Genomic DNA, 23,602 nt, shown 5'->3' with positions numbered 1-23,602 from the left:
GGCAGAGCAAAGGGGAACTTGCCCAAGTAGTTGCGCCTCGGGCGTCTCTGCGTCCTGGAAGCCGGGGAGGAAGGAGGGGCAGGAAGGGACGTAGCGGGCGGACAGAGCTGGCCCTGCCCCGCCGCTGGGAGCCCTTCCCGGCCGGATCCCTGCCCTTGAACCCCTTCTCTCCCTCCTTCTCCTTCTCTCCCTCCGGAGCCGCCATGGGGCGCATCGAGTGGGCCATGTGGGCCAACGAGCAGGCGCTGGCTTCGGGGCTGAGTAAGTCTTGGCAAACGTTGGGGTCTTTCCTTCTTGTTGTGGGAGGAGAGAGAGAAATAAATAAGAGGGGAGGGCTCTTAGGACACTTCTTGCCTTGGCCATTCAAAGCCAACCCCTTTCCATCCGCACTGGAGAAGGAATGCAGTTTGGCACCACTTTTGGGGCGCAAAGCGATGGCTCTCCAAATCTTTGCAGTTGCAGTTTGGAAAACCTTCTTTGTGGCTGGATTTGTGACCCATTAAGCCACATCTCCCCCACAGCATCCCATAGCACAAAGCCATAGTAGTCCAAGGGGTGCCAAACTGCATTAATTCTGCAGTGTGGATGCACACAAAATGCCCAGATCTTCCTTTCTGTGCGTTTTGTCTCCAAACCCAAACATGCAACTTTGGGCATCGCTCTTTGAAGTTCTCCATGATATGAAGTTATAGTTTTACGAGGCATTTGAGTCTTCTCTGCCCCAAAGAGTGATGAGGCCTCACCAAACACTGGTGATGCTAAACTGCATTAAATTTACAGTGTAGATGCGCACAAAATGTGCATCAGTTCAGGTCTTCCTTTCTGTGCGTTTGTCTCCAAACATGCAATTTTGGGCATGTTGTGAAGTTGTAGTTTAACAAGATTTTTTGAGCCTTTTCTGCCCCAAAATGTGATGAGGCCTCACCAAACACTAGTGGTGCTAAACTGCATTAATTCTGCAGTGTAGATGTGCACAAACTGCATTAATTTCGCAGTGTGGATCTGCACAAAATGCCCATCTTTCAGGTCTTCCTTTCTATGCATTTTGTCTCCAAACATGCAATTTTGGGCATCTCTCCATGCTGCAAAGTTGTAGTTTAACAAGATATTTTGAGCCTTTTCTGCCCCAAAACGTGATGAGGCCTCACCAAACACTGGTGATGCTAAACTGCATTAAATTTACAGTGTAGATGTGCACAAAATGTGCATCAGTTCAGGTCTTCCTTTCTGTGCGTTTGTCTCCAAACATGCAATTTTGGGCATCACTCCATGTTGTGAAGTTGTAGTTTAACAAGGTATTTTTGAGCCTTTTCTGCCCCAAAATGTGATGAGGCCTCACCAAACACTAGTGGTGCTAAACTGCATTAATTCTGCAGTGTAGATGTGCACAAACTGCATTAATTTCGCAGTGTGGATCTGCACAAAATGCCCATCTTTCAGGTCTTCCTTTCTATGCATTTTGTCTCCAAACATGCAATTTTGGGCATCTCTCCATGCTGCAAAGTTGTAGTTTAACAAGATTTTTTGAGCCTTCTCTGCCCCAGAGAGTGATGAGTCCTCACCAAACACTGGTGATACTAAACTGCATTAAATTTACAGTGTAGATGCTCACAGAATGCCCATAATTCCAGATCTTCTTTTCTGTGCGTTTTCTCTCCAAACATGCAATTTTGGGTATCACTCCATACTGTGAAGTTGTAGTTTAATAAGGTTTTCTGAGCCTTCTCTTTCCCAAAGAGTGATGAGTCCTCACCAAACACTGGTGATACTAAACTGCATTAAATTTACAGTGTAGATGTGCACAAACTGCAATAATTTCGCAGTGTGGATGCTCACAAAATGCATATCATTTCAGATCTTCCTTTCTGTGCTTTTTGTCTCCAAACATGCAATTTTGGGCATCACTCCATGTTGTGAAGTTGTAGTTTAACAAGGTATTTTTGAGCCTTCCCTGCCCCAAAGAGTGATGAGTCCTCACCAAACACTAGTGGTGCTAAACTGCATTAATTCTGCAGTGTAGATGCCCTCAAAATGCATATCATTTCAAATCTTCATTTCTGTGCATTTCGTCTCCAAACAGCAATTTTGGGCATCATTCCATGCTGTGAAGTTGTAGTTTAACAAGGTTTATTGAGCCTTCTCTTTCCCAAATGTGATGAGGCCTCACCAAACACCAAGCACTAAACTGCATTAATTCTACAGTGTAGATGCGCACAAAATGCCCATCATTTCAGATCTTCCTTTCTGTGCGTTTTGTCTCCGAACCAAAACAGCAATTGTGGGCTTTGCTCCATGCTGCGAAGTTTTAGTTTGACAAGTTATAATACAACAAAAACATAAACATTGTATACACACAGCTTAAACATTGTGATAATTTTGTGCATCAGAAAGCAAAGGGGCCACTCTCTCAGCCACACATAGGGACCATTTTGGATTCTGGAATATTTTTGGATTCTGGATAAGGGATGCTCCATGGGTACGTGATCTTCTTCTCAATGTCGATGTGCCTAGATATAAAATAAGAGAGATTTCTGACCCATGAAACCCCATTGGATTTCCCCTTGCAGCTTTAGCTTATTCTGAGTTGGTTTATGCAAAAAAAAGTGAGTTGTTTTCTGCCACGAAACAACAAAGATTGCAGCTGTAAGTTGAGAGTTTAATTAGTGTTTTGAGTCATATAGGTTGGTTAGTATTTTCAATGCAAAGTGAGGTTTGTGCTACAGAACATTTACAAATTTACAAAGTTGGGAAAAGGGTTGTTGTGTGTTTTCCGGGCTGTATGGCCATGTTCCAGAAGCATTCTCTCCTGATGTTTCGCCCACATCTATGGCAGGCATACCTCACAACCTCTGAGGATGCCTGCCATAGATGTGGGCAAAACGTCAGGAGAGAATGCTTCTGGAAAATGGCCATACAACCTGGAAAACACACAACAACCCTTTGACAACACAAGAAGTTGGGAAAAGTTCCTGTTTATGGATTGCCATGCCCAGAATCCCCTAAGAGTAAACAAACTCCAATGTTTGAGTTTCTATGTGTTCGACTCTCTTCATCTTCCATCGCAGAGAAAGAAAAGGGCTTGGGAGTGTTCAAACTACAACTCCCCAAAAAAGTGGCAAACTACAACTCCTAAAAATCCGACAAATGCATTGCCCAAGGAAAGGGAGATTTTTAAGGGTTGTTTTGAAACCTTAGAGCAGGGGTCCCCAAACTTTTTAAGCAGAGGGCCGGTCCACAATTCTTCAGACTATTGAGGGGCCGAATTATCATTTGGAAAAAAAAATACAAACGAATCCTATGCATACTGCACATGTCTTATTTGTAGTGCAACAACAACAACAACAACAACGAAAGAACAATACAATATTTAAAAATGAAAACAATTTTAACCAACATAAACCTATTAGGATTTCAATGGAAAGTGTGGGCCTGCTACTGGCCAATGAGATAGTCAAGATTGTTGTTGTTGTTGTGTGCCTTCAAGTCATGTCAGACTTTGGCCGAGCCTAAGTCTAAAATTAATTATTTATTTACTACATTTATATCCCACCCTTCTCACCCTGAAGGGGACTCAGAGCAGTTGTATGTACATATTATATTATATTACTAGCTGTGCCCAGCCACGCGTTGCTGTGGCATTTTCTGGTGGTGTTGGTGAGAAATTGTTGAGTTAGTGGTGGTATTGAATGTCTGTTGTATGGTAGTCTTTATGTTTCGTATGCACACTGAAGTGGATTATATGGCAGTGTGGAGTCAAGATAATCCAGTTCAAAGCAGATAATATAAGATTCTAAATGGATTATATAGCTGTGTGGAAGGGCCTTGAGTCTACACTGCCATATAATCCAGTTCAAATCTGATAATCTGTGAAAAAGGCCTAAGTGAGGCCTAACTGTGCCTGTCCCCTGGGCTGAGTAGGTTGCTAGGAGACCAAGTGGGCGGAGCTTAGCCTTCAAACTGGCAGCAATTGGATGAAAACTATTATTCCTCTCCCTGTAATTAGGACTTTATTTTTCTTTTCTTTTTGTTGTATCAACCTAGAGCCGTGAATGATGGGTTGTGTTGTCAAATTTCGAGGTTGGGGGGCCTGTAGTTTTGTTGTTTTGTCCGCTGCCCTGATGCCATCACTCTTTTATATATATAGATTAGCATAACACAATATTAGCATTATATATTACTATATTGAACTATACCACTATACTATTATATAATATGTAATACAGTAGAGTCTCACTTATCCAACGTAAACGGGCCGGCAGAACGTTGGATAAGCGAATATGTTGGATAATAAGGAGAGATTAAGGAAAAGCCTATTAAACATCAAATTAGGTTATGATTTTACAAATAAAGCACCAAAACATCATGTTATACAACAAATTTGACAGAAAAAGTAGTTCAATACGCAGTAATGCTATGTAGTAATTACTGTATTTACGAATTTAGCACCAAAATATCACGATATATTGAAAACATTGACCACAAAAATGCGTTGGATAATCCAGAACGTTGGATAAGCGAGTGTTGGATAAGTGAGACTCTACTGTATATAACATATAATTAATATTATTATATGGTATTACTATTAGTATTATATTGTATAACATAAGATTATTATCAATATTATATGTATATACAATATATTATATTATTAAAACTTATATAAAAATATTATATTATAAAACTGAGGGCAGGGGCCAGGTAAATGATCTTGGAGGGCCGCATCCGGCCCCCGGGCCTTAGTTTGGGGACCCCTGCCTTAGAGCTTCACTTTTTTTGAAACTGTCTTTCGAGTCAGTTCAGGTTTTCCGTTTTATAAATAGCCCCAGTTTTGGGACTCCTGGTTTTTTTGCAACCTCTCAAAGAGGAAGAAGTGGCTTCACAACGGTAAGATTTGAGGAAGTAAAAGAGAGAAATAGAGAAGGAAGCGGCAGGAGAAACAAAAAGGCACAGATAGGTTGGGGGAGGATAGCACCCCATTGAATAGGGCATTGGTCTGTGCCAAAAACAAGGGCCTTGATTGAAAAGAGGGGGGGAAAGGCACACCCGTTCGGCAAATGTGAATCTCCATGAACATGTGGAGGCCACCTTTTGAAAACCACTAGTCCAGGAAAGCATTTTAGAAGTCAACTCTTTGAACAACAACAACAACAATAAGTAAAGGAAAGTGAAGAACCTGCTTTGATTGAAGTCAAAAATCAGAAACTCCTCAAAGCACAGCAGACAAAAAACCAGTACAAGAAAGCCGCACTACAAACTAGAGCTGACAGCTGGCACAACAAAACATTGCATGGAAAGTTCCTTGGCAAAATTGAAGGAAAAGCTGATAAGGAGAAGACCTGGCTCTGGCTCACGAATGGGACCCTGAAGAAGGAGACAGAAGGCCTGATCCTTGCAGCCCAGGAGCAAGACATCAGGACAAAGGCCATTAATAATAATAATAATAATAATAATAATAATAATAGAAGACCTGGCTCTGGCTCACGAATGGGACCCTGAAGAAGGAGACAGAAGGCCTGATCCTTGCAGCCCAGGAGCAAGACATCAGGACAAAGGCAATTAATAATAATAATAATAATAATAATAATAGAAGACCTGGCTCTGGCTCACGAATGGGACCCTGAAGAAGGAGACAGAAGGCCTGATCCTTGCAACTCCAGTTGCTCCTGACATGAATTTTTTAAAAAAAAAATCCTTGCAGCCCAGGAGCAAGCCATCAGAACAAATGCAATTCAGGCCAAGATCGAAAAATCAGCTGATGACCCAAAATGCAGACTGTGCAAGGAAACCGACGAAACCATGGATCATCTCCTCAGCTGCTGTAAGAAAACTGCACAGACAGACTACAGACAGAGGCACAACTTTGTGGCGCAAATGATTCATTGGAACTTATGCCTCAAGTACCACCTCCCAGCAGCAAAGAACTGGTGGGATCACAAACCTGCAAAAGTATTGGAAAATGAGCACGCAAAGTTACTATGGGACTTCTGAATCCAGACTGACAAAGTTCTGGAACACAACACACCAGACATCACAGTTGTGGAAAAGAACAAGGTTTGGATAATTGATGTTGCCATCCCAGGTGACAGTCGCATAGATGAAAAACAACAGGAAAAACTCAGCCGCTATCAGGACCTCAAGATCGAACTTCAAAGACTCTGGCAGAAACCAGTGCAGGTGGTCCCAGTGGTGATGGGCACATTGGGTGCCGTGCCAAAAGATCTCAGCCGGCATTTGGAAACAATAGACATGACAAAATCACGATCCGCCAACTGCAAAAGGCCACCCGACTGGGATCTGTGCATCATCTGAAAATACATCACACAGTCCTAGACACTTGGGAAGTGTTCGACTTGTGATTTTGTGAAACAAAATCCAGCATATCTGTCTTGTTTGCTGTGTCATATAATAATAATAATAATAATAATAATAATAATAATAATAATAATAATTTTATACCCCGCCCCATCTCCCCGAAGGGACTCGGGGCAGCTTACCTGGGGCCAAGCCCAGGCAGAAGACAATATAAAACACTATCAACAATAAAACAAGTCATAAACAAATGAGGTTACATACAATAAATATACTATGATAAAATCCTGGGTGGCTCCAAAAAAGAACTGGGCCCAAGAAAGTGCAAGTAGTGACAGTTACAATCACAAGTGATATTCATAAGCATTCGTGTAATGGCACACAGGTGCCTCGGTGGTTAGACTGAAGAACCGTGTCTTTGGATTGCCAAGGACGAAGACATATATTTGGTTAGCAGAGGGTGGTTGTTTCTTTGAAGTTGAAATTGGAGTTGTAATTAAAACTGCCCAAAAGGTATACACTCCCTTGAAAGGTCTTAGTTTAAAATATGCACTCAGATAAAAAACAAAACAAAACCAAAGTCTTCTTTGAAAAATCGCATATCTTGTTTACTCACAGACATCTTGTATTTTGCAACGGTTGTAATTTCCGAATTCTCGGTTTCGCTGCCACATGCCACAGGTGCGAATCACGCCCCATTTCTCTCTTCTTTTGGCCAGCCGGCCTCGTCTTAAGAGGAAGTGGCTAAGTCGGCCTTTTCCCTTTTCACCAAAGGCCTTTTTAATCCTTGTTTGGATTTGGCTTTGTGATTGTAGTCTGTTCCTCCGGAAGGGATTTTCATTTCCAAGGGCCTCTCAGCTTCAAACGCCTCCGTCAGTCCGTTTCAATGACAACACCAAAGTAATATTTTAAAATTTTACGTATTAGAAAATAACATTAATATAAAAACTGGCCTCAAATGACAACAAAAAGTAATATTTTTATTTATATGTAATAGAAAATATCATTAAGATAAAAAAGACTGATCTATTTTCTAGCTTTTGTCAGTGCAGATTTTTCAATAATGTCAGTCAAACTTACTTAGCGAAACCAGTGCAGGTGGTCCTGGTGGTGATGGGCACATTGGGTGCCGTGGCAAAAGATCTCAGCCGGCATTTGGAAACAATAGACATTGACAAAATCACGATCTGCCAACTGCAAAAGGCCACCCTACTGGGATCCGCACACATCATCTGAAAATACATCACACAGTCCTAGACACTTGGGAAGTGTTCGACTTGTGATTTTGTGATACAAAATCCAGCATATCGATCTTGTTTGCTGTGTCATAATAAAATAATAACAACAATAATAATAATAATAGTCAGGATTTCCAAGCAGTATGTCATCATTTGGTTAACAGAGAGATATAGAAGAATAATATAACGTGCATTTATGATAAATCTATATTTCATTAAGGCTAGTAATGAAGTTGTTAATATTGCAAGATTGTATTAAAAAGTGGGCAAAAGCATCAAAATGACTTGATTTTCCCCCCTTTTCTCCATTCAGTTCTAGTGGCCGGCGGCATCGTGGCCGTTTCGGGCCAGTTTAAACGTTGGGAATTTGCAGCATATGCCATGTATCCTTTCGGTGAGAACCATCCTCTTGCTTCCGGCTCGATCCTACGGTTCTATATTTCCATCAACATATTCCTATATCATCCTTTTGCTTTAAATTTCCTTGGAAGCGAAGAAAAACCCACCGTGGTTTGCAATTCTGGTGCAATTTCCAGGCAACTGGGCCTCTCCTCCGCTTTGCATCAGGAAGTTTCCAAATGGTTCAACTACAGAAACTCCAAATTTTGCAATCAAATTTTGCAAGAATTTCCCCAATTTAGATATATTGTAAAAACTGGAAGCCAAGCAAAGAAGGGATGGCAAAGGCATGATTAAAGGACCCAAAGCTGTCCTTGGTTGATCCGTGCTAGCATGACAAAGCACAGAAAAGTTGCTTTTGGGGAACTTGATGTTGCTGGTCGAGATGGCGAAAGGTATGAGAAAATATAAAGCGAGGAGAGACAGCAAGGGTTTGCTTTTTCCTGACTCTGGGCGCATCTGCACTGTAGAGTTTGGCTTCACTTGAACTCAGTGCTATGGAATACTGGGAGTTGTGGTTTCACAAGGTCTTTCTTTTGCCTTGCCTAAACTACAAATCCTGGGATCCCAAGTCATTGAGCCATGGCAGTTCAAGTGGTGCCAAACTGCATGAATCCAATAATCATAATAATAATAATAATAATAATAATAACAACAACAACAACAACAACTATTAACATTGGGTGCCGTACTAAAAGATCTCAGCTAGCATTTGTCAATAGACATTGACAAAATTACGATCTGCCAACTGCAAAAGGCACGCATCATCCGAAAATACATCGCACAGTCCTAGACACTTGGGAAGTGTTCGACTTGTGATTTTGTGATACGAAATCCAGCATATCTGTCTTGTTTGCTGTGTCATACAATAAAATAATAATAATAATAATAATGTCCTAGACACTTGGGAAGTGTTTGACTTGTGATTTTGTGATACGAAATCCAGCATATCTGTCTTGTTTGCTGTGACATACAATAAAATAATAATAATAATAATAATAATAATGTCCTAGACACTTGGGAAGTGTTTGACTTGTGATTTTGTGATACAAAATCCAGCATATCTGTCTTGTTTGCTGTGACATACAATAAAATAATAATAATAATAATAATAATAATAATAATGTCCTAGACACTTGGGAAGTGTTTGACTTGTGATTTTGTGATACAAAATCCAGCATATCTGTCTTGTTTGCTGTGACATACAATAAAATAATAATAATAATAATAATAATAATAATAATGTCCTAGACACTTGGGAAGTGTTTGACTTGTGATTTTGTGATACAAAATCCAGCATATCTGTCTTGTTTGCTGTGACATACAATAATAATAATAATAATAATAATAATAATAATGTCCTAGACACTTGGGAAGTGTTTGACTTGTGATTTTGTGATACGAAATCCAGCATATCTGTCTTGTTTGCTGTGTCATACAATAAAATAATAATAATAATAATGTCCTAGACACTTGGGAAGTGTTTGACTTGTGATTTTGTGATACAAAATCCAGCATATCTGTCTTGTTTGCTGTGACATACAATAAAATAATAATAATAATAATAATAATAATAATAATAATAATAATGTCCTAGACACTTGGGAAGTGTTCGACTTGTGATTTTGTGATACAAAATCCAGCATATCTGTCTTGTTTGCTGTGACATACAATAAAATAATAATAATAATAATAATAATAATAATAATAATAATAATAATAATGTCCTAGACACTTGGGAAGTGTTCGACTTGTGATTTTGTGATACAAAATCCAGCATATCTGTCTTGTTTCCTGTGACATACAATAAAATAATAATAATAATAATAATAATAATAATAATAATGTCCTAGACACTTGGGAAGTGTTTGACTTGTGATTTTGTGATACGAAATCCAGCATATCTGTCTTGTTTGCTGTGACATACAATAATAATAATAATAATAATAATAATAATAATAATAATGTCCTAGACACTTGGGAAGTGTTTGACTTGTGATTTTGTGATACGAAATCCAGCATATCTGTCTTGTTTGCTGTGACATACAATAAAATAATAATAATAATAATAATAATAATAATGTCCTAGACACTTGGGAAGTGTTCGACTTGTGATTTTGTGATACAAAATCCAGCATATCTGTCTTGTTTGCTGTGACATACAATAATAATAATAATAATAATAATAATACATCACACAGTCCTAGACATGTGGGAAGTGTTCGACTTGTGATTTTGTGATACAAAATCCAGCATATCTATCTTGTTTGCTGTGACATACAATAATAATAATAATAATAATAATAATAATAATAATAATAAGCTTACGTGTTGCCAGAAAGAAAAAAATTCTGTAGGATTCTTTTTGGACTAATCCTGTTCAAAAGTGTCTTTTTCCTCCCTTGTTTTTTTTCTCCTTAACTGTTCTCCCCAAAGAGCAGCCGGGGTTTTTATTTGCCTGCTGGAATATCCGAGAGGGAAGCGGAAAAAGGGATCCACGATGCAGAGATGGTAAGGCAGCCTTTCTCAAAACGGTGCATATCTTTACTCTGATCTTATTATTAATAATAATAATAATACATTTATTATTTTACTGCATTAATAATAATAATAATAATAATAATAATAATAATAATAATAACAACAACAACTTTATTTTTATACCCCGCCCCATCTCCCCGAAGGGACTCAGCTTATACTTGAGTATATATGGTAATTTTATTGGTATCTCGGCTTATACTGGAGTCAATGTTTCCCAGTTTTTTTGTGGTAAAATTAGGTGCCTCGGCTTATATTCGGGTCGGCTTATACTCGAGTATATACAGTATATAACCCAGGAAAAATTATTGTGTTACATAGTGTTGTTGTTGTTCTTGGTGTCTCATGGCTCTCTCGTTTCACTTTGGTTTCCCGACAGCGGCCAGCAGTATTTCACTCCCGTCGTGAAGGTGTTTGGACCCCTGACCCGGAATTACTATGTCCGGTCCATCTTACATGCATGGTAAGGATATTGCCTTTTGTAGTTTACTAGCTGTGCCCGGCCACGCGTTGCTGTGGCAAAGTGGTGGTGGTATTGGTTAAAAATTGTTGTGTAATTTTTATTTGACTTTATTTGCAATTTTTTATTAATTTTATTGTAAGTTATATTTTTATTTATTATATTTTATTATTTTCTTGTATTATTTTTCTGTTATTCTAGTATTTTATTGTATTAATTTTTAGTGTTTTTTATTATTTTTTCTTGGGTTGCTAGGAGACCAAGTTGGAGGAGCTTAGCCTTCTAACTGGCAGCAATTGGATAAAAGCAATTATTCCTCTCTCTCTAATTAGGACTTTATTTTTCTTTTCTTTTGGTTGTATCAACCTAGATGATGGGTTGTGTTGTCAAATTTCGAGGTTGGGGGGCATGTAGTTTTGTTGTTTTGTGGGTCGCCGTGATGCCATCACTCTTTTATATACAGTAGAGTCTCACTTATCCAACACTCGCTTATCCAACGTTCTGGATTATCCAACGCATTTTTGTAGTCAATGATTTCAATATATCGTGATATTTTGGTGCTAAATTCGTAAATACAGTAATTACAACATAACATTACTGCATATTGAACTACTTTTTCTGTCAAATTTGGTGTATAACATGATGTTTTGGTGCTGAATTTGTAAAATCATAACCTAATTTGATGTTTAATAGACTTTTCCTTAATGCCTCCTTATTATCCAACATATTTGCTTATCCAACGTTCTGCCGGCCTGTTTATGTTGGATAAGTGAGACTCTACTGTATATAGATTGGAAGTAAAAGGAAAAAAATAGTTCTTAAAAGGCAAAAGTTCAGTTCCAAAAGATACTTACAAAACAAGGCTGTAAGAAATAATCCAAAGGAACCTTTGTCATGAAACAAAGTCCTTTCAGTACGTGACAAAGTCCCATAAGCGAGAATACATCAAGGCGACAAATAATCCAGAAAAGCAGGACTTGCTTCTTGATTCAAAGAGAAATTGCTTTGACAAAGATTTATCTCACAGCAGACTGTTTTTAATAGCATAACATGAAGGCATTTCTTTGCCCTCTGACCTCTCTCTTATTTGCTATTCTGAGACTTCTACGAACCCTCCTAAATTCCAAACGGTATCCCAAAATCCTCATCAGAGTCACTCTGAGGATGAGTCACAACAGATGCAATTGTTTCTTGCTCACCCGTTAAACTTCTTCTGCTTATTTCCCTTTTTTGCAGCCTGGCCGTGCCAGCAGGATTCCTCTTGGCCACGATCCTGGGGACGGTTTGCCTTGCCATCGCGAGCGGCATCTACTTACTGGTAAGACACTATTGACTCCTGGAAAGAGAGGAAGAAATAGTCCTCGGGTGCATCTACACTGTGGAATTAATGCAGATTGATACTACTTTAATTGCCGTGGAATCCTGGAAGTTCTAGTTCTACAAGGCCACACGAATTCTCTCTCAAAGAGGGCTTGTGCCTCAGCAAACTACAATTTTTGCTATGTGTTGACCATAGAATTACACTGGAGGAAGTAAAGATGTTTATCGAGAACATTTTAATTACCGTATATACTCAAGTATAAGCCGAGATTTTCAGTCCTTTTTTAAGGGCTGAAAAATCCCCCCTCAGCTTATACTTGAGTGAGTGTCCTGGCCGGCGCATATTCAGGTCAGCTTATACTCAAGTATATACGCAAGTTATTTTTTTCTCTATTATTATTGTTATTACAGTAGCGTCTCACTTATCCAATATAAACGGGCCGGCAGAACGTTGGATAAGTGAATATGTTGGATAATGAGGGATTAAGGAAAAGCCTATTAAACATCAAATTAGGTTATGATTTTACAAATTAAGCACCAAAACATCATGTTTAACAACAAATTTGACAGAAAAAGTAATTCAATACGCACTAATGCTATGTAGTAATTACTTTATTTACGAATTTAGCATCAAAATATCACGATGTATTGAAAACATTGACTAAAAAAATGCATTGGATAATCCAGAACGTTGGATAAGCGAATGTTCGATAAGTGAGACTCTACTGTATTACATTTATTATTTTACTGTATGTATTATTATTATTACATTTATTATTTTACTCTATTGTTACTATTACATTTATTATTTTTCTCTATTATCATTATTACATTCATTATTTTACACTATTATTATTGTTGTTATTATTACATTTATTATTTTACTATATTTATTATTATTATTGTTACATTTATTATTTTACTTTATTATTATTGTTACTATTACATTTATTATTTTTCTCTATTATCATCATTACATTCATTATTTTACACTATTATTATTATTATTACATGTATTATTTTAGTGTATTATTATTGGATGGATATATAATCACATTTACAATGAAGAAGGTTAGAATCATGATTTAATCAGAGTTGGACAGTCTTATCTTAAATTACAATTTTATGTAAATATTCATAAACTTTTAACCTACTGATGCCTCAATTAATGTAATTTTATTGTTATCTATTTTTATTTTTATTTTAGAAATTTGACCAGTAGCTACTGCATTTCCCACCCTCGGCTTATACTCGAGTCAATACGTTTTCCTAGTTTGTTTTTTTTTTTTTTTTTTTTTTTTTTTTTTTTTTTATTATTATACAATTATTGGTTCTATTACATTTTATACAGCATACTCTTTTATAGTTTTCCTAGTTTGAAGTGGCAAAATTAGGTGCCTCGGCTTATATTCGGGTCGGCTTATAGTCGAGTATATATGAGGCCTCAATTAATGTAATTTTATTGTCATCTATTTTTATTTTTATTTTTGAAATTGACCCGTAGCTGCTGCATTTCCCACCCTCGGCTTATACTCGAGTAAATAAGTTTTCCCAGTTTTAAGTGGCAAAATTAGGTGCTTCGGGTTGGCTTATACATTGCATTGATTATTGATGCGCTTCCAGATGTTGCCTCTAGGTGGAGCCCACGATGCATTCCCAAATCTGTCATTCAACCAACCAAAGCTCGAAAATATTTGGGAAATAAAACATTGGCAACGCTGCAATGCAAAAATAAAACGTTGGCGATGCAATATGGAACGACAATACACACTGTGTTGGGTTGGTTGACCGTTTCTCCTCCTCCTCCTTCCAGGCGGCCACCCGCGGCGAAGAGTGGCAACCCATTGAGTCCAAGCCCAAGGAGCGGCCCCAAGTCGGGGGCACCATCAAGCACCCCCCAACCAACCCCCCGCCTCGGCCCCCGCCGGACGCCCGCAAGAAGCCCCCCGAGGACGGTGCCGGCGGTCAAGAAAACCCCATCGCGGTCGAAGTGGAAGCGGAGTGACGGGGCGGCCACAGAAGGGCCGACGGAGGATGCAGCGGTCAAGAGGAAACGTTGCGGGTCCAAAATACGGCCCCCCATCAGCCCCACACTCTGTCTCATGAAGACAAACATTCCCCAGTCTTTCCTGTTGCGTCATTCTTGACCACTTGCTTGACCAATGGCAACCATATTCCTTGACCCATGGCTGCCATGTTGCTTGACCAGCAGTGGCCATACGACTTGATAGTTTTTCATCACCAGGCCAAACACTCCCCAGTCTTTCCTGTTGTGTCAATAAGGGCCACAATAGTTCTTGACCAATGATGGCCAGAATTGCTTGGTGGTTTTTCATCACCAGGCTCCCCAGTCTTTCTTGTTGCCTTGATAATAGTGGCCATATTGCTCGACAAACAGTGGCCATATTGCTCAACCAATGAAGGACATATTGCTTGACCAATGGTGGCCTTATTGCTCGACCAACAGTGGCCCTATTGCTCGATCAAAGGCAGCCATATTGCTCAACCAATGGTGGTCATATTGCTCAAACAAGGGTGACAATATTGCTTGACCAACAGTGGCCGTATTGCTTGACTAAGGGTGGCCTTATTGCTCGAACAATGGGGGCTATATTGCTGAACCAATGGCAGCCATATTGCTCAACCAAGGCTGGCCACATTACGTGACCAATGGTGGCTGTATTGCTCGACCAATGGTAGTCATATTGCTCAACCAACGCAGGCCGTGTTGCTTGGCCAATGGTGGCTGTATTGTTCGATCAACGGCAGCCATATTGCTTGCTCAAGGGTGGCCTTATTGCTTGATCAATGGCAGCCATATTGCTCAAACAACAGTGGCCATATTGCTCAACCAGTGGTAGACATATTGCTCAACCAACAGTGGCCATATTGCTTGACCAGTGGTAGACATATTGCTCGAACAATGGTGGCCATATTGCTTGACCAGTGGTAGACATATTGCTCGAACAATGGTGGCCATATTGCTTGACCAGTGGTAGACATATTGCTCGAACAATGGTGGCCATATTGCTTGACCAGTGGTAGACATATTGCTCGAACAATGGTGGCCATATTGCTTGACCAGTGGTAGACATATTGCTCGAACAATGGTGGCCATATTGCTTGACCAGTGGTAGACATATTGCTCGAACAATGGTGGCCATATCGCTTGACCAGTGGTAGACATATTGCTCGAACAATGGTGGCCATATTGCTTGACCAGTGGTAGACATATTGCTCGAACAATGGTGGCCATATTGCTTGACCAGTGGTAGACATATTGCTCGAACAATGGTGGCCATATCGCTTGACCAGTGGTAGACATATTGCTCGAACAATGGTAGACATATTGCTCGACCAGTGGTAGACATATTGCTTGAACAATGGTGGCCATATTGCTTGACCAGTGGTAGACATATTGCTCGAACAACGGTGGCCATATTGCTCAACCAAGGGTGGCCATATTGCTTGACCAGTGGTAGACATATTGTTCAAACAATGGTGGCCATATTGCTCAACCAACAGTGGCCATATTGCTCGAACAATGGTGGCCATATTGCCCAACCAAGGGTGGCCATATTGCTTGATCAGTGGTAGACATATTGCTTGAACAATGGTGGCCATATTGCTCAACCAAGGGTGGCCATATTGCTCGACCAGTGGTAGACATATTGCTCGAACAATGGTGGCCATATTGCTCAACCAAGGGTGGCCATGTTGCTTGATCAGTGGTAGACATATTGCTCAACCAACGGAGGCCATATTGCTTGATCAGTGGTAGACATATTGCTCAACCAACGGAGGCCATATTGCTTGATCAGTGGTAGACATATTGCTCAACCAAGGGTGGCCATGTTGCTTGATCAGTGGTAGACATATTGCTCAACCAACGGAGGCCATATTGCTTGACAAATGGTGGCTGTATTTTTCGATCAACAGCGGCCATATTGCTCGACCATTAATGGCCATGTTGCTTGACCAAGGGCGGTCATATTGCTTGACTAATGGTGCAATTATTGCTCGACTAATAGTGTCCATATTGCTCGACCAACAGTGGCCATACCAAGACAGGATATTGTTCCTAAATTTGCCAAAATTCCCTTTTCCATATCTCTTCCTATTCTCCGTAGAGTTTCTCGTGTTTTTACATTGTAATAAAATGACTTCAACGGTCATCCATTTCGTCGTCGTATTTTGCTGGCCGATGGCATGAGATCCAGGGGTCCGTTTTTCTCCCCAGATCCTCTCCACTTTTTTTGTGTGTATTTTACACAAACTCTCTCACACTCAATTACTTTGCCTTGAGAAATAAAAACGTTTATTTACCAAAGAAGTCAACACATTGCTTTACATAATACACAAATACATAAATAATTGTGTTCACTTTTCATAAATAAGTTAATAATTTAAGCAGGAAAAAATAGGGTCTCTTTTAATAATTTAATACACTGGGAAATCTAATATATACACAATAACATTGAATAATAATCATAATTTAATGCACCGGGAAATCTCACATATATTAGAAATATTTAATACACTGGGAATACTTATATATCATTTAAATAACTTTAAAATATAAATTAATATAAATATACAAATAATAATAAATTTATGTCAAAAGCAAGAAAAGGGAAGGACACGAGAGGATGCTTTTAAAAAAAATACATTCAGCTATGCTTTTTTTTTGGTGGGAAGTCAACCCATAAATACTGTAATAAATAAATAAATACGTAAATAATAAAAGTGTCTTTAAATAAAAGGGAGGGGGGAAATCAGTATAATTTAACTTGCTCTATATCTGAATCCGGAAAGGTTTGCATTGTTTTTTGAGATCTTTTATGACTCGATGCCATAAAAAGCAGCTATTGAAAAGATGCAACAACTACTGAGATTGTAGCTTAATTAATTAAGTATACAAGTTAGTTAAATAGACTTAATCAAGTGGTATCCCTTGGCAATCTTGCCTTATAGGGCAGCAGCTGATGCAAGCGACGGAGCTCTGTTCTCCTTTGGATTGAGATGCATCAGAATGATGTTTATTCCCCAATTTTATCCACAATCTCTAGTCCAACAATTAGAAGAAGCATCTCTGTCCCACTGGCGATTACAATAGAAATGTCAATTTACTTTATCCTAGGAGAACAGATCTCTGCCACTTGCTGCAAATGCTTCCCAATAAGACAAGATTGCACAATATACAAGCAAACATTAGAAAACTAAAACGTCTAGACTTTTGAGATCTTTTCGTTTCCTGTACTAAAGTTTTCCCCATGCATGACTGTTCTGATCCCTGAATTATTAAAAACTCTGAGGGAATACTCCAAATTAAACAATGGCTGAGATTGTAGTTACCAAGTTATGTCTCAATTCGCTGGACCTCTGCCATCTGTTTTCATTGGGCAGCAGCTGCTGCAAATGACAGGGCTCTGTTCTCCTATTGATTTAAATGAATTAGAATGATGATTCCACCCCAAATCCTATCCATGATAGAAGAAGGATCCCTGTATTATTGGGACTCGCTTATGGAAGAGGAATGGAAATGTCCACTGCATCCTGATTGACAGGAGAAGAGATCTCCATCACTCACAGCAGCAGCTGCCCAGCAAAATGGGCTAACTCTAGTCTAGAAAACCAGTGTCCAGATTTTTGAAATCTTTTGTTTCTGAACTAAAGTTTTCCCACAATCCCTACGTATTTCTACATATGGCTGGATGCTCTAAAAAGTAGTTATTGCTAATTAATACCTCTGGATTAAATAATGGCCGAGATGGTAGATTAGCCATTTAATTAAGCCATTCAACTGGGGTCTATTGGCACAATCAGTGGTGATTCTGATTGACAGGTAGCAGTGCTGCAAGCATCAAGGTTCTGTTCTCCTATTGCTTGAGAAGCATCAGACGGATGTCAAGCTCCATAATATATGGTCCAATGATCAGAAGCAGGATCTATACCACACTGGCTATCATCCATGGGGAGGAAAGAGAAAATTTCCATTGCATTCCGATCAGTAGAAGAACAGATCTCAGTCGCTCGCGGCAGCTGCTATCTAGCAAAAATAGATTGTGTAGTGTTAGACAAACTAGAAAAAAGTGTCTAAAACGTTTGAGATGCTCATTTTCTGGATTAGAGGTTGCCCATACATAGGTTTTATGATCCACGTGTACCCTTTGGATACATACATAGGGATCATGGATACGAATCAGTTACGGATATATAACTCCAGGTTATGCATTCATAACCATGATGATGAAACCCAGGCGGTATTTTTAATAGTTGTTGAAGGCATCTGAGCCCTGCTTTGAGGACTTTCAATTTTTGAGAACTATTGGCATCTTTGTCGTTGCCTTTTGGAATTCGGATGGGACCCTCTTTTCAACTCCAATCAAATTAGGAGAGAAAATGCAGACCTTCCTAGTGATAAAGAGCAAGGACACACAGGGATGGGGCAACAGGGAAACAAGCAAGTGCTTTAAAACAAACACAACGGTCAAGACTAACACTTCAAGTCTTGGTTGGGTCTCGGTCGGGTCTGCCGCCGACTCCATGGGAGCGCGGGAGGCGTAGACCTAAATTGGGCTCAGCTGCGGGCAAGGGCACAAGCGCAGGCCACCGGGACTTTGATGGAGGTGGTCTCGAACACAAAGCCTTCCGCGTCGTCCTCGGGGTGCCGGCAGGGCTTGCGCTTCAGCACCATCATGTTCTGCTCCACCAGCACCGAATTGAGCTCGGTGGTCTCCTGCCCAGTCTTGCCGTCGATGCAGCCATTGCAAAGGCACTCGGCGAAGGCCAGTTGGCGCGGGATGCGGTTGGCGTCCTCCTTGATGCTGGAGAGAAAGAGAAGGTTCAGTTGCAGACTCAACAGCCATGCATCGATGCCCAAACTTTGGTCTTCCAGGTGTATTGGACTCTGGCTTCCAAAAGGCCCAACAGTCAAGGATTCTGGGAGGTGAATTCCAAAAGAATCGGAGAACCAACATTTTTGGGAATCACTATTTTGGACACCTTCACCTTTCTCCTCCTAGTTTCCTAAATAATTTGGAGAAGTGCCATCTGTCCAGATTCAAACTTCATTGCAAATCTCAACTTGAACTAAAATAGTCAAGTTCCAGATCTCAATTCTTTGGCGACACTGGGCTTTAGTCTCAACTTGAACTGAAATAGTCAAGTTCCAGATCTCAAATCTTTGGTGACACTGGGTTTTGGTCTCAACTTGAACTAAAATAGTCAAGTTCCAGATCTCAAATCTTTGGTGACACTGGGTTTTGGTCTCAACTTGAACTAAAATAGTCAAGTTCCAGATCTCAAATCTTTGGTGACACTGGGTTTTGGTCTCAACTTGAACTAAAATAGTCAAGTTCCAGATCTCAAATCTTTGGTGACACTGGGTTTTGGTCTCAACTTGAACTAAAATAGTCAAGTTCCAGATCTCAAATCTTTGGTGACACTGGGTTTTGGTCTCAACTTGAACTAAAATAGTCAAGTTCCAGATCTCAAATCTTTGGTGACACTGGGTTTTGGTCTCAACTTGAACTAAAATAGTCAAGTTCCAGATCTCAAATCTTTGGTGACACTGGGTTTTGGTCTCAACTTGAACTAAAATAGTCAAGTTCCAGATCTCAAATCTTTGGTGACACTGGGTTTTGGTCTCAACTTGAACTGAAATAGTCAAGTTCCAGATCTCAAATCTTTGGTGACACTGGGTTTTGGTCTCAACTTGAACTGAAATAGTCAAGTTCCAGATCTCAAATCTTTGGTGACACTGGGTTTTGGTCTCAACTTGAACTGAAATAGTCAAGTTCCAGATCTCAAATCTTTGGTGACACTGGGTTTTGGTCTCAACTTGAACTAAAATAGTCAAGTTCCAGATCTCAAATCTTTGGTGACACTGGGTTTTGGTCTCAACTTGAACGGAAATAGTCAAGTTCCAGATCTCAAATCTTTGGTGACACTGGGTTTTGGTCTCAACTTGAACTAAAATAGTCATGTTCCAGACCTCAAATCTTTGGTGACACTGGGTTTTGGTCTCAACTTGAACTGAAATAGTCAAGTTCCAGATCTCAAATCTTTGGTGACACTGGGTTTTGGTCTCAACTTGAACTAAAATAGTCAAGTTCCAGATCTCAAATCTTTGGTGACACTGGGTTTTGGTCTCAACTTGAACTGAAATAGTCAAGTTCCAGATCTCAAATCTTTGGTGACACTGGGTTTTGGTCTCAACTTGAACTGAAATAGTCAAGTTCCAGATCTCAAATCTTTGGTGACACTGGGTTTTGGTCTCAACTTGAACTGAAATAGTCAAGTTCCAGATCTCAAATCTTTGGTGACACTGGGTTTTGGTCTCAACTTGAACTGAAATAGTCAAGTTCCAGATCTCAAATCTTTGGTGACACTGGGTTTTGGTCTCAACTTGAACTAAAATAGTCAAGTTCCAGATCTCAAATCTTTGGTGACACTGGGTTTTGGTCTCAACTTGAACTGAAATAGTCAAGTTCCAGATCTCAAATCTTTGGTGACACTGGGTTTTGGTCTCAACTTGAACTAAAATAGTCATGTTCCAGACCTCAAATCTTTGGTGACACTGGGTTTTGGTCTCAACTTGAACTGAAATAGTCAAGTTCCAGATCTCAAATCTTTGGTGACACTGGGTTTTGGTCTCAACTTGAACTAAAATAGTCAAGTTCCAGATCTCAAATCTTTGGTGACACTGGGTTTTGGTCTCCACTTGAACTGAAATAGTCAACTTCCAGATCTCAAAGATATTTGGGTGGTCCAAAACCACAACTCCCATCATCCCAGGCTATCCCTATTGGTGCTGTAGTCCAACCCAACCTCAAGTCCTCCAAAATTCAGAGAATGCATCTAAACTGGAATGAATGCAGTTTGACACCACTTTGACTGTTACAGCTCAATGCTATGGAATCTTAGAACCTGTAGTTTTGCAGAGAAGGGTAAAGACCTTGCAAAACAACAAATCCAAGGCTTCCACAGATAAAGTGATATCTAGTTGTGAGCTGGTAGTTAGGTAGAGAAGATCTTGCAAAACTACAAATCCAAGGCTTCCACAGATAACGTGATATCTTGTTGTGAGCTAGTAGTTGGGCAGAGAAGACCTTGCAAAACTACAAATCCAAGGCTTCCACAGATAAAGTGATATCTCGTAGTGACTTGGTAGTTGGGCAGAGAAGACCTTGCAAAACTACAAATCCAAGGCTTCCACAGATAACGTGATATCTTGTTGTGAGCTAGTAGTTGGGCAGAGAAGACCTTGCAAAACTACAAATCCAAGGCTTCCACAGATAGTGATATCTCGTTGTGACTTGGTAGTTGGGCAGAGAAGACCTTGCAAAACTACGAATCCAAGGTTTCCACAGATAAAGTGATATCTCGTAGTGACTTGGTAGTTGGGCAGAGAAGACCTTGCAAAACTACAAATCCAAGGCTTCCACAGATAAAGTGATATCTCGTTGTGACTTGGTAGTTGGGTAGAGAAGACCTTGCAAAACTACAAATCCAAGGCTTCCACAGATAAAGTGATATCTCGTTGTGACTTGGTAGTTGGGTAGAGAAGACCTTGCAAAACTACGAATCCAAGGTTTCCACAGATAAAGTGATATCTCGTAGTGACTTGGTAGTTGGGCAGAGAAGACCTTGCAAAACTACGAATCCAAGGTTTCCACAGATAAAGTGATATCTCGTTGTGACTTGGTAGTTGGGCAGAGAAGACCTTGCAAAACTACAAATCCAAGGCTTCCACAGATAAAGTGATATCTCGTTGTGACTTGGTAGTTGGGCAGAGAAGACCTTGCAAAACTACGAATCCAAGGCTTCCACAGATAAAGTGATATCTCGTTGTGACTTGGTAGTTGGGCAGAGAAGACCTTGCAAAACTACAAATCCAAGGCTTCCACAGATAAAGTGATATCTCGTTGTGACTTGGTAGTTGGGCAGAGAAGACCTTGCAAAACTACGAATCCAAGGTTTCCACAGATAAAGTGATATCTCGTAGTGACTTGGTAGTTGGGCAGAGAAGACCTTGCAAAACTACAAATCCAAGGCTTCCACAGATAACGTGATATCTCGTAGTGACTTGGTAGTTGGGCAGAGAAGACCTTGCAAAACTACAAATCCAAGGCTTCCACAGATAAAGTGATATCTCGTTGTGACTTGGTAGTTGGGTAGAGAAGACCTTGCAAAACTACGAATCCAAGGTTTCCACAGATAAAGTGATATCTCGTAGTGACTTGGTAGTTGGGCAGAGAAGACCTTGCAAAACTACAAATCCAAGGCTTCCACAGATAAAGTGATATCTCGTAGTGACTTGGTAGTTGGGCAGAGAAGACCTTGCAAAACTACAAATCCAAGGCTTCCACAGATAACGTGATATCTTGTTGTGAGCTAGTAGTTGGGCAGAGAAGACCTTGCAAAACTACAAATCCAAGGCATACAAGGTATGATGGCATTGGCCTGGATCTTTACGGCAAATGATGGTACTCACGTGTATTTCCAAGGCGAGATGGACCTCTCGTTGACGTCGGCGGTGAGCGTGTTCACCAGCTTGAGGTTTGGGCATCCGGCCTTGTGGTGGTGCCGCCGGTGCCGCCGACGTCCACTCTGCTCGCTCTCCAGGACGGGCACCAGCTGGACGGCCGGATGGTCAGCCCACCGGGCGGTCCGGCTCCGGAAGACCGTGGGCACCTCTCCGTCCTGGAGATCGTCCGCCCGGATACAGTGGCTGTGATGGCGGTGCTGACCGCCGGACAACCGCCGGGCTTCGGTCCAGCCCAGAAGGACGAAGAGAAGCAACAAGGACCGCTGCATGAGAAGGAAAAAAGAAGGGACATTAAGGACCATCGGTGACAATCGTAGACTCATAGAGTTGGAGGAGATCCCCAAGGATCACTCACTCCAACCCTCTTCTATCAGGCGAGAAGGCACAATCAAAGCCCTCCCAACAGATGGCCATCCAGCTGCTCTTAAACTCCAGATGAGGAGACAGATAGAATCCTAGAATTGGAAGGGACTTCATAAGCATCCAATTTCAACCCCTTTCTGCTAGGCAGAAAAGCACAATGAAAGCACTCCCAACATCCAGCCCCTGCTTTAAAAACTCCTGAGAAGTAGATAGATAGATATAATAATATATTAATAATAATAGATAGATATATTATTTAATAATAATAATAATATAAATATAATAATTCAAAATAAAAGATAATCAGAATCCTAGAGTTGGAAGGGACTTCAAGGGCATCCAATCCAACCTATTTCTACCAGGCAGGAAGACACAATTCAAGCCCTCCCAAATGATGGCCATCCAGCCCCTGCTTTAAAAACT

General features: G+C 40.2%; 2 protein-coding genes across 2 annotated transcripts; one reads left to right on the top strand and one right to left on the bottom strand.

The window, feature by feature from the left end:
• Positions 1–16,439, top strand: LOC100555174 (cytochrome b-245 light chain). The gene is made up of 6 exons (XM_016998062.2): positions 1–261; positions 7,861–7,930; positions 10,383–10,457; positions 10,864–10,947; positions 12,181–12,262; positions 14,078–16,439. The coding sequence occupies exons 1-6, from the start codon at positions 204–206 to the stop codon at positions 14,267–14,269; spliced, it is 561 nt and encodes a 186-aa protein (XP_016853551.1). The 5' UTR covers positions 1–203; the 3' UTR covers positions 14,270–16,439.
• Positions 16,440–16,648: 209 nt separating this feature from the next.
• Positions 16,649–23,118, bottom strand: il17c (interleukin 17C). Its single transcript, XM_008122263.3, has 2 exons — positions 22,763–23,118; positions 16,649–19,091 (listed from the first exon to the last, which is right to left on the bottom strand). The coding sequence occupies exons 1-2, from the start codon at positions 23,116–23,118 to the stop codon at positions 18,845–18,847; spliced, it is 603 nt and encodes a 200-aa protein (XP_008120470.2). The 3' UTR covers positions 16,649–18,844.
• Positions 23,119–23,602: the final 484 nt, after the last annotated feature.

The sequence above is a fragment of the Anolis carolinensis genome, unplaced genomic scaffold (assembly GCF_035594765.1).
Source record: "Anolis carolinensis isolate JA03-04 unplaced genomic scaffold, rAnoCar3.1.pri scaffold_9, whole genome shotgun sequence".
Taxonomy (NCBI): Eukaryota; Metazoa; Chordata; class Lepidosauria; order Squamata; family Dactyloidae; genus Anolis; species Anolis carolinensis.
This window is presented reverse-complemented; position numbering and strand designations above follow the sequence as displayed.

Bases quoted from the DNA above. Each gene is read 5' to 3' on its own strand.
- il17c (XM_008122263.3), bottom strand. From the start codon at position 23,118: ATGGTCCTTAATGTCCCTTCTTTTTTCCTTCTCATGCAGCGGTCCTTG. The intron at 19,092-22,762 runs GTGAGTACCATC...CTTTCTCTCCAG, and splicing joins ATCTCGCCTTGGAAATACAC to CATCAAGGAGGACGCCAACC.
- LOC100555174 (XM_016998062.2), top strand. From the start codon at position 204: ATGGGGCGCATCGAGTGGGCCATGTGGGCCAACGAGCAGGCGCTGGCT. The intron at 10,458-10,863 runs GTAAGGCAGCCT...GTTTCCCGACAG, and splicing joins GGATCCACGATGCAGAGATG to CGGCCAGCAGTATTTCACTC. The intron at 12,263-14,077 runs GTAAGACACTAT...TCCTCCTTCCAG, and splicing joins CGAGCGGCATCTACTTACTG to GCGGCCACCCGCGGCGAAGA.